At 45.5% G+C, this 16,375-nt stretch overlaps 1 protein-coding gene across 1 annotated transcript in view; it reads left to right on the top strand.

The window, feature by feature from the left end:
• The first annotated feature begins 3,610 nt into the window (after positions 1–3,610).
• PGM2 (phosphoglucomutase 2) overlaps positions 3,611–16,375 on the top strand; it is a 28,772-nt gene continuing 16,007 nt past the window's right edge. The window contains exons 1-5 of the mRNA XM_075567973.1: positions 3,611–3,771; positions 4,293–4,460; positions 9,858–9,964; positions 12,894–12,978; positions 14,093–14,176. Coding sequence (XP_075424088.1) covers positions 3,697–3,771; positions 4,293–4,460; positions 9,858–9,964; positions 12,894–12,978; positions 14,093–14,176 — 519 coding nt within the window. The 5' untranslated portion in view covers positions 3,611–3,696. The remainder of the gene's footprint in view (positions 3,772–4,292; positions 4,461–9,857; positions 9,965–12,893; positions 12,979–14,092; positions 14,177–16,375) is intronic.

The raw sequence follows: 16,375 nt of genomic DNA, 5'->3' as shown, positions 1-16,375 counted from the left end.
TGTGCAATATTTGTGACCACAAAAAGTGAATTGATAGAAATGCAGCACAAAAACCCTCAATGGATGGTCTGAAGGGTCCACTTGGTAGAATTCGTTCTCAAAAATTAGGGGAGCGCAGGTATCAGTGTAGTATATGAAAAATAATGATAAACAACATAGTGCAAGAAAGTTTTTAAAACAAGTAAAATGGCCTGGAAGATGCTCTCACGAATGGGGACTCGCATGATTCTAAAAATAAATGGGCACATCCAAAACTGTGGCAAATGATGAGTTCTGTGTAGATGAGTGTAGTTCCCCACTTAGATGTAGTTTTTCTGACGTTGGTGTGACGCAGTCTCACTCGGATGGTAACATCAGTGGCAGTATGGGGTATTGATAAACAAGAAAGCCTACAATAGTGTAATCCAGTAAAGATTAAAACAAACTTTATAAACGGATAAAAATCAACACTTATAGTTTCATGAGGTATAAGGCACATAACAATCTGGTGTGCGTCTAAATCAGGTACTCTCTGCTGCCATGTAAGTGACATGCCAGTGATAGCTCCAGCTCACCATGATGATATATAAATATAGCTGGGGTATTTTGATTTTGTGGTAGCCGCCAGAAAGAACTAGTGACGCACAAAGCATGGCGTGCCCCAGAGGTGATCTGGCATCATACCTATACATTTTCAAAAAAGTGATCAAAGGGTGATCACCAAAAGGTTCCCATTATGCTGCACTCAGCCTATTTAGTTCCTTGTAATTGAACAGTAGGTGTCCCTAAGTTGCATTAGTATTGCAGACACCAAGGAGGCAAGTACAATAAAAAATGAAAAAAATAAAATGTTATTAAACACTTCTATCAAAAAACACTCTAATAAAATATTTTAAAACCTTGTCTCTATTATTAGTACACTGTGTGCTAGTTACTCCAATAGTATTTATGCCAAAGAATCCTGGATACCAAATTGCCTCCAGGTGCTAGTATATGCACTGATACGGGAAAGGAAACACCCTAAATGTGGGTATACATCTCAAACTTAGTTTAACATGGTTTCCCAGTCTGTGACAGAGTGTTCATGTGTTCATTTGTATGGTAGTACAGTTTACAAAAGTTCACAGTGTATATGTATCTCTGATACAATCACAGCGACAGTGGATGCTGTATGTCAGGTAATGCTGTTAATGTTATACACATATGAACCCTATGATATAGAGTGTATCAATGCTGTTTCACTCTCGTAACACCTCTCAATATATTAGGATCACGATCAACACAAACAAATACATAATCTGTTTCAGACTCAAGCCTAATAGATAGGCTTGAGTCTGAAACAGATTATATATATGTTTGTGTTGATCCGTAGAGGGTATTAACCCCTTGCTGGACACACAGTGTTTTGGCTGTGATCCTGAGCCGCAACCAGCATCCACTATAGCCATCTGGGAATAACATAAGATAGGCTTGAGTCTGAAACAGATTATGTATATGTTTGTGTTGATCGTGGTACTTCAGTATTAGGTGATACCTTTTTTATTTGGACTAAAAATTGATATTATAAAGAAAAGCTTTTGAGAGTTCTCCTCTCTTCCTCAGGTTGAGCAGAGCAGGGAACTGCTTTCCAGTAAACTATCGCAACTGGACGAAGGCCGCGCTTATAGTCCCGTTGACGCTGACATCACGCTGCGGTCGCTGAAAAAAATAAAATTGAAGTGACTTCCAGCGATCGCGACCAAGACGTCGCGTTGCTCCTACAATACATTTGTTTTGACGCGACGTCGCGTCGCCGAAACTATAAGCGCAGCCTAAGGGTAAGTTTATAGTCCTTGCTACTGCGACGGCGACGCAACCTGTGATGTTACTCGTCGCCGTAGAACAAGTTGCACTCGTGCGATGTAGCCGGGTGCAAGGGGCGGTATCGTAAGATAGGGGGAAGACAGAGGGGCGGTGTGATTGGCTTGCTGCAAGTCACATGGGGCTTCTGTAGCTGCAAATATCAAAATCTTTCAGCTACAGAGATTTTGGTAGCTTTGTCACTGCTCGTTGCCCAAACTATATGCGGTCACTACGGACTACATTGGGTTGTCGCTGTTTCCTAAGGCTGCGCCTATAGTGTTGGTGACAGGACGTCGCCCGAAAACAAATGTATTGTCACCGCCGTGTGCGCTTATAGTAAGCGCGACGGCGACAAAGATGGGGCGACGCGTTTTTTCTTAAGCCGGCAATATTTGATTTTTCAGGGGCTGTCGCCTCATGTGACAGCCCCTGAACCAATCAATGGCCTGGTCGCCCGCGCCGCCGCAAAGCAAAATACAACTTTCGCTAGCGGCGACGGGTGACGTCACGCGTCGCTGGCACTGTACGCGTGGCCTAATGCCGAGCTGAGACAGGCCGCGTTGCGACATGTGTGCGCAGATACGTGCATGTGCATGTCGCAATTTCGGGTTGTTCGGTGGGAATTTTCAAATTGAAGACTCCACCAGCGGCAAAGTGAAATTTGGGGATTCAGTCGCGTGACGTGAGCTGGTTCAGCCAATAAAGGCGAACCAGCACCGTGACATGTTCATTACGCCCCCACACCCCGCGACCAAACTCCTGCAGTTTGAGCACAGATCGCTGGGCTGCAGGAGCGCGCGGCGGAGGAGCGAACGCAAGCACACGGACATAGCATCCTGTCTGAGCGGGGCCTAACAGTCCTGGCGACGACGACCGGGTGATGTCATCTGTCGTCGTTGTAGCAGTGGTTTTTGCTTATAGTGTCAGAGACAAGAGACGGTGGCCTGAGGGTGTGGCCGTGTGTGGTTCACCCTCTTTGTCTGAACCACTCATGTGGCCGCTGATGTCACGCTGATGTCGCTGAAAAATCAATTTTCATTGACTTCCAGCGATCACGACCAATCCGGTGCGCCGCTCCTACTATAGGCACACGCGACGGATTCAATACATTTGTTTTGACGCAACGTCGCCGGAACTATAAGCGCGGCCTAAGGCTTGTAATATAGTGCGCTACCGTGCACGCACGTCAATGATATCAGTGCGTGAGCCTGACGTTGCTATTCTTGAGACGCGCGCGTGCACAGCCATAAGTATTTGTATTTTCACACTGCGAACCAATCACAGCGCGGCCTAAAGCTGTGGGGCACGCCTCCTAGCTACACGCGTCACCGCTTGCCCTATAGAAACTAAACGCGCGCGCCACGTGCAACGCCGGGCGCGCACCCACACACGCACTATATTACAAGCCTAACACGGCTACAGTAGTTCTACTAAATTCATAAAGCGTTAAAGAAAACCGTTAGGTTAGCAGGACTCTTTCCTCATTGTCTTCTTTACCCCATCTCTGCTATTCATGTATTGGGGGAAGTAAGGGTGTTTTTTTTTTTTTTTAAACGTAGTTTATTTAGAAATGCATTTGAATTTGTAATAAATGGTTAAACTAAATACCTACTTACTAACCACTCGCTCTCACATCACTCGCAGCAGCAGCAGCAGCAGCAGCAGCAGCAGCAGCAGCAGCAGCAGCAGCAGCAGCAGCAGCAGCAGCAGCAGCAGCAGCAGCAGCAGCAGCAGCAGCAGCAGCAGCAGCAGCACTGAGAACTCCCTGTATCACGTGACTGCAGGCACGTCCCTCTGACATCACCAGGCCCTTCCCAGCTGTGGGGAGTGTGCAGTAAAGTGCAGGTTTGAAGCCTGTGTGAGAGGAGCAGTGACATGGCGGAGCAGACACACACCACCGGGGATGCCAAGCTGGAGCAGGCCATCACTGACTGGCTGAAATGGGACAAGGTAAGATAGGCCATGTGAAGGCAGAGTAACATGGGCACAAACATACATATATGTCTGCCATTCTCTCCTCTCTACCCCCTCTCTCTTCCTCCTCCTCTCTCTTCCTCCTCCTCTCTCTTCTTCCTCCTTTCATTCCCTCTCTCCTTCCATATTTCAGAGTCTGGAGGTAGCTAACGCCAGCATTAGGTATAACGTCAGGTTTAACCCCTTTGCTGACCTGAATGGCCTTTAGTGCATATGCAGGTCACTGACATGTTTTAGGGGTTAAATCTTGGTTGTTAGTATTATGGAACTCCAGCAACCAATTTTCAATAACTGTCAGTGTACTTAAGTATGGTTAACTTAAAACTTGGGAGGTATTTGCATTCCCTTAGTTACTGCCTTTTGTGTGATGGTGTGCTGCATTAATCAGGACCATCATTTTATTCCACCAATAATGCCATGTCTTCTTTTGGCTATTCTGCTCAGGTTTCAAATGTCTGCATCATTTCTAATTAGGCATACAAATTATTCTTGTACAGAATCCTCAAACATCCGAGGCAATCAAGCAGTTGAAGATTGATGGGAAGAAAGAAGAGCTGCAGGCATGTTTTGGCTCAAAGCTGGAGTTTGGCACAGCAGGTCTACGAGCAGCGATGGGACCTGGGGTTTCTCAGCTGAATGACCTGACCATTATTCAGACAACTCAGGTATTCCATTATTCAGACAACTCAGGTATTCCATTCTGGGAGGGCCTGCTGGGCAGTGCAATGCAGGGGTGAAGATTGCTGCACGCAGGCAGCTCAGGGACAAATATAGCTTATAATAGTTTTTTTCTTGTAGAGTAGACTGTGTACGCAGCGCTGTACATAGAATGTTTGAAGGCACGAGTGCCCCTCTTTGGGTGAACCGTTCACGTGATGCGGCCGTCGCCTGCCAGAAACAATTTAGCAAATCTCTTCAGGAGACTGCCACTGTGCAGCTCCAGGCGGCGCGCTGGTACGTAAACCTACATAGGATTTCTGCAATCTGTTTTTGTGTCGCACTAAGTGACGCCACCAGCGTTTTTTTTTTGGTATAATCCCGGCCCTACACACAATCTAGAGGCAAACAAGGTTAGAGTCAAAGGTTGCAGAAACTCTTAACCTTTTGTGAACATTTGAAGTAAAAAAAAAAATCCATCTACCATCGGAGAGTGCAACAGCCATCTTTCTTTTTTAACATGGGCAGACAAAATTGTGAAGGCTGTCACATGTCCAGTGGGTAATGTATATGCTAATGGGCATGTTTGGGGTTCAAGAGCAATCAATACCGGCTCTCCCAAGATGCACAGATAATGGTAGCCATAAGTATGAAAAAGAAAGAAACACAGCGCACGACTCATAGGGTTAATACGTAATTATTTTTAATTAATAACAAGTGATATTATTGCACGTAGAAAAGTCAGTTTTTCAAGCAGGGCATGTTTGGGGTACATGTTACCACAACTGGACACGGATGACTTGCTTCTTGGGGACTCCTTGGAAGCAGATTGGAGGCGTATGTTCTGTTGGTGTTCCCTGAGGAAATTGTTGAAAACCAAATGGTTTAATTAAATTTAGATGATCATAGTCAACTTCTAGTAATGTCATGTGAATTTTGTAATTGAAGGGAAATGAAAGGAAATTCAATATTAAAAAAAAAACCGTAATAACGTAAGTCATTCTCAAAAAATTAAGTTTCCAGTTTAACCTTATCTACTGTACACAACACTGAAACTGATCTAGAAAAATGCAGTCATTACGTACTTAAAAAGTAGAAGATATACAAATGAATAACAACATTTTACTATGTGTGCAATGCTCCTTGACAGTTTTGAATGGAGAAGTACAATCTTACACAATTTACCTCTGTTAAGGATGAAATATATAGTCAGGTGCATGTTGCAGTGCAATTGGTAAACGCACTTTCCTTTTCATCTCGAATTGTCCTCAAATAGTGGACTGTGATGCAATAAATACTAGAGATGGGCAAAACCGTGTGAAATCAGAACCTACCACAGTACCTTCCATTACAAAACCCTCCCAAAAGTAAAATTTTTCAAATAGAAACAGCAAATATAAATATCACGTGTGAGCACATTCACATGTCTGCAACTCTGCGTTACTCGATCGCTTAACATACAGTGCTTCCACGTCGGCTAAGGATTCTGGGAAACTATATGCAAATTAGCATTGTATGTTACTTTTTTACTTTTTGTCCATTTCTAACAAGGACTCCCCTATAAGTTTGTGCTGTCTGTATTACACAGCTTTTCAGTACAGTAAGGGTTAAAGAAGTGCAAAGCTAGTAAACCTCCTCAGTGACCTCTGTTTTTGACTTTTTGGGTCTCGTCAGCGTGAGGATGGTTCTACTGGCTTATATGAAGCTGGGATAGGTGTCAGCCACACATTAAATAAGTTATAGTTGGTAAAAAAAGTTTCAAAGACCCTTCGTGTACTGTTCGTCAAATAAAAATATCGCTTAAGGACACACAGGGCTGCAGACAAATTTCCCGGAGCACGGGATTACAGTTCTGACCGCCCCCCAGCCCCAATGCAAAAAACCTTCCAAACACCAAATGCATACAAAAAAATCCCCACCCCCGCAAATATATACAACCTCCCCCACCCCCCCAAATACATACAAAAAACACACCTACACAATACATATAAAAAAACAATACATATAACTCCCGCATACATACACAGAGACTCCATCCAATACATCTAAAAAAAGAGCCCAAACCATTAAAAAGAAAACAATACATATAAAAAAACAACCCTCCCCAATACGTATAACAAATATCCCAACCCATATAAATATCCCCCCAATACATATAAAAATACAGACTTACCTTGGGTCTGGACGGGCCCGGTGTCTGCAGGGGTCCGCTGGCTGGGGAGACCCGGCTGGCGCTGCAAATTTCCCCCGCCCTCTGGCAAGGCCCTGTTGCCGGTCGCAGCCGGGCCCCGACTCTCAGCTGCCTGTAGGACATTTCCTCTCTCTGTCCCACGCCACCGAGCTTCCACTACCGGCGCGCGCCCGGGCTCTGACGTCAACGCACAGCGTGCTGGTCGCTGGGCCAAGCTTGCTGACGTCAGCCCCGTCGCGTGCTGGCGTGGGACAGAGAGGAAAGGTCCTGCAGGCAGCTGAGAGCCGGGGTCCGGCAACAGGGCCTGGCCGAGATTGGGGGAAATTTGCAGCGCCAGCCTGGCACCCCACCACCCCAGCCAGCGGGCCTCCCCGCCCTTTCGGCGACCCTGAGCACACATTCACATATCTCAGACAGGTCTGCAACCCTGCTTTTCACCATTACCGCTTAGTATACAATGCTTCCACTGCAGCCAGGGATACCGGGAAATGGCATGCTGGGCTGCCGACAAGGGGCGGGGGGGAAGACAGCCGGGACAAGTGACCTGGGCCTGGTGGCGAGACGAAGCAGTTGGGCCTGACCTCTAGTTGCCCAGCTCTCCCGGCTGCGGGCCTCCTTCCACACTGACTGTCCCATGCTTCTGATGTCAGTGTGCGCCGGAAGCTCCGCCCGGCTTACTTTCGGCGCGTGCTGATGTCAGAGAGGTCTGGCATGCGCCAAAAGTTTGGTGTGGGGCGAGCCGGTGCCCTTTGGCAATGAGATGAGGACCGGTAGCCGCCCCCTCCACCCAGCCAGAGGCCTGACACATATGTTTTTGATATATATGTATTTGGGGGGTGGGAGGTAGTATGTATTGGATTTTTTTTATATGTATTGGGGGGGGGGGGGGCGTTTATATGAATTTATTTTTTTTGTATTGGGGTTTGTTTTATATGTATTTGTTACATTTATTTTGGAGATTGTACCTATTGGGGGTTTGTATATATTTGGGGGGGGGGGTTGTGAAGGGGTTTGTATATATTTGGGGGGGGGGTTGTGAAGGGGTTTGTATATATTTGGGGGGGGGTGAAGGGGTTTGTATATATTTGGGGGTGGGAAGTTTTGTGTATTTGGGGGTGTTTTTTTTTGGTATATATTTTGTGGGGGGGGGGATTGAGTGACAGTGGGGTAATTGATGGGGGGGATGAGTGAGGAAAAGAGGGAGTAAGCGTGAGACGCAGTGTAGAGAAATGCATGTGAGGTGGGGTAATTGATGGAGGGGAGATGAGACGGAGGGGAGAGAAATACATGGGAAGAGGGTGGGAAATAGAGGGGGCTCGCGAGTTGGGAAATGGCGGGGGATCGTAACACTGCTGATGGAGGTGGGGCCCCAGAAGGGGTCTTGGGGGGGCGCCGGGGGGTGTGGGGGGTGAAGGTCGTAACACTAGTCCTGGGCCCCCGGGAAATCTGTCTGCAGCCCTGATGGCATGCAAATTAGCCCAAATGGATTAGAAGCAAAAGGTGACACTGCTCATGTGCTTGTCATTTCTTCGAATCCCTGCTGCATTGGAAACACAGTATGCTAAGAGAACATTGGGTGAAGCAGGTTGCAGATCTGTCCAACGTGAATGTGCTCACAAGTGATATTTTTATTGTTATACAGTGGATGGTTTTTGGTACTTATTTTTTTTTTACCCACCATATTTAATGTGTGGTAGATGAGTTGGGGCTAAAACCAGAACACCAGGCCAAGTGACATTTCTAGGTGTTTCTCATCATTTCTGCTTTTAAAATATTATTTAACATTTTTTTTTGTTTAGATTATTTTCTTTTCCCAATTCTTTTTGATCTGATACTTTCATGCTTGATTACTGTAAATATATATATTATATTGCTGCGCTTCTTTTATGAAAAACAGAAAGTTAATCCCTGCGCTTCTCCCATTGGGCTAACAATATATGGTGAAAAATATACATTTTTAAACCTGTCTGTATGATAAAGGAGACTTTTGTTTTGAATCTTTTGATCCAATCATGACAAGCCTGCAAACCAACATCAAGGTAAACCCCAATAGCAGGTCCCTATGCTACATGCATAAACATTCTAGTGAAGTACAGTAGGGCCCCGCTTCTCAGTTTTTCGCTTCTCGGCGATCCGCCAATATGGCGGTACCAAGAGGGGGGCTGCCGAGTCTGTGCATGTGCAGAAGGGGTAGGAGACGCGGAAAATCCCCGGTGGACATGGCAAATGCTGTCTTCCGCTTTTTGGCGATTTTCGCTTTCCAGCGGCACCCTGGAACGGAACCTGCCGTATGAGCGGGGCCCTATTGTGTGTGAAATATGCCATGATAGGGCCAATAAATAAAGCATATGCTTTGTGACTTTGTGCAGTTAAAAACTGGTATATTCCAGCAGGCGCCACTATTGGGGGGTGGTTAATGCATTTAGTCAATCCACCTGTAACTGCTTATTGAGCAGCTTGTGGGAAGTTTGTAGCCCCTCCCTTTGATGTATACTGCCTCCAAGTTCACTTCATGTCGCTTTCCACTTTAAACGTAGTGAGTGTCCTAAGACTTGCCTATATGTGAGTATTTTTACAGGTGTGTATATACCAGTTTTAAACTGCACAAAAGACGAGTGAAAGTGCCACCCATCATAAAATCGCAGGAATGCGGAAAGCAGTTGGGGCAAACCTCACCATTAGAGACGCGGCCTAATTCTGCACATGGCTGAACTATAAAGAAAGTTTGTGATTGAAATGATTTGAGTGGCCGCTGTTTTTATATCTTTGGATCACTATACCCACGGGCCTCCTGTACCAGGAAGCCCAGATGCACCATATCTTATAGTCCTTATGTACTATGTGAGTATTTGAGTACATGCTCTTCCCTTGACCTTTGGTTATATTTCACACTATAACAAGAATGGAGCCTTTGCAGTTTAATGCTGTATTGTACTGTGGTATCAAAGGTACAATAAGTCCTTTATTTCCATTGCGAACCATTCAAATAAAAGTTTGACTCCGTTTCCTGCATATTTCCAATATAGCTATTAAGTAACAGACGTTTTATTACAGTATCTTATTTTTATTTAAAGGTCATATATTTTGCAAGAGAAAACGAGTTAGTCTAGCTTGAAAAAGAAAAATTGTGCCTATATCTAACATTTCCAATAATATTTGTTAATTTATGGGTATTATCTGTTTACAATGCTTGTGATTTTTTTTCTCTTTGTAGGGATTCTGCCGATATCTTGAAAAGAATATCAGTGATCTCAAAGACAGAGGCGTAGTGATTGGTTACGATGCCCGCGCTCACCCTTCCAGCGGAGGAAACAGCAAGAGGTAAACTAGATCTGAGTCCAGCTTTTGTGGCGACTTTTCAGGTTATTTAAAGCAGCAATCTCACGTGAGACCAGTGACCCCGTAAAAAGAACTATGGCTTTGTAAATAACAATACAGTACTTTCCTAATATTTGCAAGGCCCATGAAGGCTGCAGATTTGACGCCTATGTTTTGCTCTCTTAATTATAAGAGGCTTCCCAGGAGAAGATGTAACTCCTTCACTCTACGCCCCAGAGAATGATTTTGGGAGGTTTATCCTGCTTTTGTATCAGGTATCACTGCCAGGATTTCTATGGATAATTATATTTGCATGTTTGGTCACGAATGGAAAAATTGCTAAATAGGAAGTAATTCACTTTTGATGCCTTCACTACCAGTGATGGTTGCAATGCGCTGCAGGCTTCACTCTCAGTATAAAGCGTTTCAGTGCGCAGTAAAGTGACAGTGCATAGAATATTCTTTACCATTCTTGCTGTTTGTTTAATGTATCATCCTTTATCAATTTAGGCCAGAAAACACCACCCCATTGAAACTCCAGTTTTGACAATGAATGCTGCAGTGCTTCGTGCAGCTGCTAGATTAAATATTTAACTATCATTTATTTATTTTTTCTTCACAATAATTATTTTGGGGAAGAAAGGAAAATGTGTGTATTGGCGCACACATCAATTACCAGCCCACCAAAAGCATGTATGGGAGCGCCCTTGTGCCAAGAAGACTGTGAAAGTTTGCTCTTAACTACAATCTGCTCTTATACGCTAAGCCAGGGGTACTCAACTCTAGTCCTCTAGATCCCCCCCCCAACAGGTCAGGTTTTCAGGATATCCCTGCTTTATCACCGGTGGATCAATCAGTCCCTGCTTCAGCACAGGCGGCTCAGTTTTTGATTGAGCCACTTGCGCTGAAGCTGGGATATCCTTAAAACCTGACCTGTTGGGGGGGGTCTTGAGGACTGGAGTTGAGAACCTCTGCACTAACCGATGTACTCAAATGTACTCCTATTGCTTCTGTTACTCTTGCCTCATGCCAATTAGATTGTAAGCTCTTGGGGGGGAATGGGTGCCTCTCTCCCAATGTTACATTCCCTTCTTGATGCAAATATCCCACCTGTATTATTATATTCCCTATATTATAATAAAAGTAAAAATAAAACAAAACTGGTAAACCGCTGGTTACGCTCTGGCCGCTATAAACGTACATAGTAGAGTTTGGGCAATATATCAATAGCATGGCAATAAACCGGCAATGTAAATGGCCGTAACTAGATACCGTTAGTTATTACAGTGGTATTTCTGCCTGCCAGATGCTGGGGTCTCGGGGGCACTTGTTTGAAGCTGCACTGTGTAAAAACCTCTCCGCATCCAGACACACTTCCCCCACTTCTGCCTGCTGCAGCAGGGATGGAAGTGACCGTTAGTGAGGAAGGGCTGGGATGCTGTTTGGAGTGATAGACATTTCCACATCCTGCAGCTTCAAAGAACCCTGCTCCTACTGGTAATCTTGGCGCCTGATCTCCTTTGACCCCTTCCTCCCCCGAGCCCCTCCACGTCTTCCTCCACCCCCCACTCCCACGCACATTGGCCCCTTGATCCCTTCCTCTCTACCCCCTCCCTCCCCGCACCCGTTGACCCCTTCTTCCTCTCCCTCGCGTCCATTGACCCCATCATCCACCGTGCCCCCTTGACCCCCTTCCTCCCCATCGTCCCTTTTCTTTCCCCTTTCAGCCCATTCCCGCCCCTTAGTTACTCATAACACTTTCCATCCCTGCACCCCTTAACCCATGCCTCCCCTCTAGCTCTTTATTCTGTTGCACACTCCTAATCCCCATTTCTTTTTCCTTACCCCCTTCTCTTTCCCCTTGGCCACTTTCCTCTGGGCCTCATTGCCCATTTCCCTCCCCTTTTACTTGCCCTGGCCCCTTAGGCTTCTCCGTTCTGTCGGGCACATTGAAAACGTGACCAGTACTCTCCCCGGGGACTTTGGTGCCACTCGGAGTGCAGCATGAGGTTCCAGGGGGCATCTTTCAGGCTTTTAATGTTCCCAGCAGTGTGGGGAAAGCACCGATTTACCAAAACAATTGACAATTATTAAGTGAAGCAGGCTGTGGTGGTCATATTGTTTTCCAATGACTACAACATATGTTCTCTTATTTATGTCTTTGTAACCGAGGGTCCCCAGGACTACTGGTAGCAGCTCCAGGGGAACTACCCGATTTTAAGACGGTTGAAAAATGAAGAGCAGTGTAGATTGCTGTTTTAAAGGCAGTAGGAATGGCATACATGAAACAAAACAATTAGAAACACTTGTATGTTCTCTCAAACAATGCAACAAGGCCAGCATGTAAACCAATATACACGGTTACCTAATAATAACAGTAGCATTTGATAATAGCGCTGGTGTCTTTCAGTAGTGTCAGGTGACAGAGCTGTCAGCCCTGTGATATTTGGTTTCCTAACATTTGAGCTAAATTAACCCTTTTAAAAGCGCTGCCCATTCTGGGATGACCGTGAACGAAGGTTTCTGGCTGGTTTAATGGTTTAACAGGTTACATTTGAGCTGATTAACACCACTTTTTTTTTTTTTTTTTTTTAGAAAAAAAATCTGTTGCGTTTAAATATTAAAGTACAAAAAACTGGACAGGTATTATTAATCTTGTCACTTTTTTCCCATGCAAATAAATGCTTTTGAAGGTTTTTGCAATCTTTTATTTAATGTTTTTTGCCTGTTTGTCTGTCCTCAATGCCACAGGTAAATTATTGTTCTCTTTGAAATGTCACTATGAAGCCATCATTAGTCAAACAGAAACAAAAATAGCTGAAATATCTGTAATCAGGGCAGCCAGAACAGAACAAACATATTAATTTTTCACATCTTTTTGAGAACCCAATTACACTGACAAATGGCTCAAACATTTGTTTGACCTGTGTAGGTTTGCAAGACTTTCTGCCACCACCTTTGTCAGCCAAGGAATCCCAGTGTATCTGTTCTCTGCTATCACACCAACGCCTTTTGTGGTAAGTATTGTTTCTGGGGATTCAGGAGCTTGTCTCTTTTGTGACACGGATTCTTTATGGTTTAACGGCGATTAAATAATGTGGCCGGGAACAAAATCTAATACTTTCTAATGGGCTGAATAGATCAGGAGAGATGTGTCCATTGTTCTAAGCCCCACATTGCCGAGGGATTTATTCATCACGTGTTGATACGGGTTAATGCACCCAAACGGGCGTCAAATCGCCACCAAGCCCATTAGTTTACTATAAAATATCTCCTCTTTGCTCATATCTGCTGAAGCAAGCAGTAAAACAGCAGTATACATATGAAGAGGTTAAAATGAATCTCTCCCCAGAGTGCAGTCTAGTGGTTACCATGGTAATCTCAGATGCCCGCGATTAACCCTTTGAATGCCGTGGAGCTACTGAGCCCGAGTGCTGCGGCCCTCCAAAGAAGTTATGTGATCAAGATGTCACTGATGACTGAACGTAAGGGGAGAAGTCATCCCCCTGCCATCTGCCATCAGTTCAGATCGCTACATAGGAGCGGAGGACGCGATCTCCCTTCAGAGGGCCATATTGTTGCCCAGCCAGGGCTGCTAGCGGCATGACCTACGGAGGGAAGTATCTCGGGAAGCAGGGGGTCCTCACAGCTGAAATTAACGGGGTTCAGCTCCAGAGATTCCCCCTGCTTCCCAAACAATCATTTTAAAAAACTAAACCTTTTTTGGGGTATAATACTGAACAGGCATTTTGTTCCATAGTACATAATAGTTTTTGTTACTTAAAGCTGCAGGCCCATGTTAACCTAGCAGTGTTCTGCCACAAGACACCTTCCAGGAATATTGGAGCCCGTTGACCTAAATCGACTGCAAGGTGCCTTCCACGCGCTGCAAGGTGCCTTCCACGCGCTTCCGACTACTGCTTAGTAAATCCGGTCCATAATGTTTACAGAGTTCCAATGAGAAATTGAAGCAGGGTTTCAGGGTACTTTGATTACTTGTTTGTTTCTCAAAATCAATTTGATGTGATTTTAATATAATTGACTGCCCATATTACTAGCAACATAATGAAAGTATGGAGTGTTCAGTAGATGTATTTAAATGTAATATGTTGTTGTATCTCCTTTTTATAGCCCTACACTGTGTCTCATCTTAAACTCTGTGCTGGAATCATGGTAACTGCTTCACATAACCCAAAGCAGGACAATGGATACAAGGTATTTCTCTACTGTAATTATAATCAAAATAGCACTAGTCAAAAAAGCAGATCTGCCTTTCACCTAAGATGCACACCCACATGAACTAAAGAGGTCATTTGTAGCTATTGGGATACTAGTCCTTTCAAAAGACATCAGACCGGTATCGGTATTTTAAAATATTTGTTAGAAGTTGTGACGGAATAGAAACAATGTAAATTGAGACATTGCGGTTAATTTACTTCCCTTGCCCCTTCTGGCTTTTAATGCACGGTACTGTATCTTCCCCTACCATCAGGATTCACGTTTACACCTAAAAAATCCCAGACACTCAGGGGCCGGCTGGCAAATGTTAGCCTGGGGGGCAAACTGTAACGCCTGTATGCCTGCAGACCTGGCCAGTCCCCAGTACTGAGGTGGGTAAGGGTATAACACGCACCCACAGCAGTGAGGGCGTGCCCGGAGTGTGGTAGTAGCGTTGCCGGGCCTGCAGAGTAAGGGTTAACGTATACTTGCAGAGTCCGGGGTGTCAGAGGTCGGAGGGTAATGTCCAAGTGCCAGAGTTATGGGGTTGGAGAGAGCAGCGCAGTGATGTCCGGATGCCAGGGTCCAAGGGCAGGAGAAAGCGTAGTCCAGTCCAAAGCAGAGTTCAAGTTCAAGGCAAGGAATCCAAACGGGCAGGGACAGGAACCAGAGCTGAAACAGACAAGGGAGCTAGGCATAGACACTGCGCACACAGGAGCTACAGGAAAGCTATGCAGAGCAAGGACTGAGATGAAGGAGTGGGGTTATATGGGATGAAGGACCAATGGGGGTGAGGGGAGGAGCAGAGGTCTGAGTGGGTAATTGCAGAGATAGGTCTGTGAGAGCGGGGAGGAGTCAGGAAGGTAATCTAAGGTAATAGCCTGCAGCCGACGGGGGGCGGGGCCAGAGCTTGGGAGAGGTAAGTAAGTAGAGCGGGTGCGCGCGCCCTCTGTAACCCTGCTATGCGCGTGCACCAGAGCGTGGGGGAAGACCAGCGGAGGAGGCGCAGGCAGAGTGTAAGCCTGGACGTGAGGATCGAGCTGTGGAGGAACGGCTGAGGGAAGAAGGTAGAGTTTGGGGACGTAGGGGAGCGGAGGAACTAGGCACTGGAAGCTGGGGTGACGGGGACACGCTGGGAACTGCGAGTCCCCCGATCCGTTACACAAACCCTACAGACTGGCCCCAGAATCAAGCGGCCCACACACCAGACACCACACACAGGCGTACGCACACGAGATACACGCACCATACACACCATACAATAGCAAGCCCCATTCCCAAATAAACACATGTTAACAACGCTCACCAAAAAAAGACAACATATATACATGACACATACGCGCACAGACCTGATGCGCGCAGCGTGAATAAACACACTAGAAGCGATCCTCTGTTATCCGACGGAATCCGTTCTGCAAACTGCCAGCGGATAGTGACAATGTCGGAAAGCGAATCCCATGTTAATGAGCATCGGAGAATCCGTTCCGACATTGGATAATGAACGCATTGATGCGTCGGATAATCCGTTCCAGCATTGGATAATGAACGCATTGTGACGCGTCGGATAATCCGGGGAGGGAGAAAAGGGGAAGAAAAAGAGGGCTTGAGGGGGGTGGTCATCCAACACGTACTCCAGAGAATATTCACCCCTGCTCTTCTAGCTGTTTTTGATATAATATTTTTTTTATTTCCCCTGGTAACTCCTGTTGGGGGGAGTCTAATCTTTATCTTCTCAGATAATGTTCTTTGAGTCCTAACAATGCCACTATGTGAGAAGGGATTAGCAGCCATATTAATTCAGGCGTGTGAGTCCTTTTGTGAGGAATACATTACAGTTAATAAAAATCAGTGAAGGGGAAAAACTGGATAGCTGGAAACAAATGCTACTTTGTACAGTATTGTGATAAAACCTTTAAAAAAAATAAACATGCATGGGGACCTGCCCCTTTAGGGAATGGATGGTTTGCCACCAAGTACAGCTTTTTCCTCCGGACTTTGCTTTGCTAGCACCCTCTCATTATCCTTCAGACCATTTATCAGATAGAATACCTGATGCTTTGCTGGCCTTTTTTATGCATTGGTCAGAGCTGCACAGAGTAACAGAGCAAGGTCTTCAGCAGGCAGCAGCTACAAAATGTCAGTGCGGAGATTCTCTCGTTCTCAGTCTATTGCTGGCTCCTCCCATACTTATAATTA

This window comes from Ascaphus truei, chromosome 1 (assembly GCF_040206685.1).
Source record: "Ascaphus truei isolate aAscTru1 chromosome 1, aAscTru1.hap1, whole genome shotgun sequence".
Classification (NCBI taxonomy): Eukaryota; Metazoa; Chordata; class Amphibia; order Anura; family Ascaphidae; genus Ascaphus; species Ascaphus truei.
The sequence above is the reverse complement of the archived record's forward strand: the minus strand, read 5'-3'. Positions and strand labels throughout refer to the sequence as shown.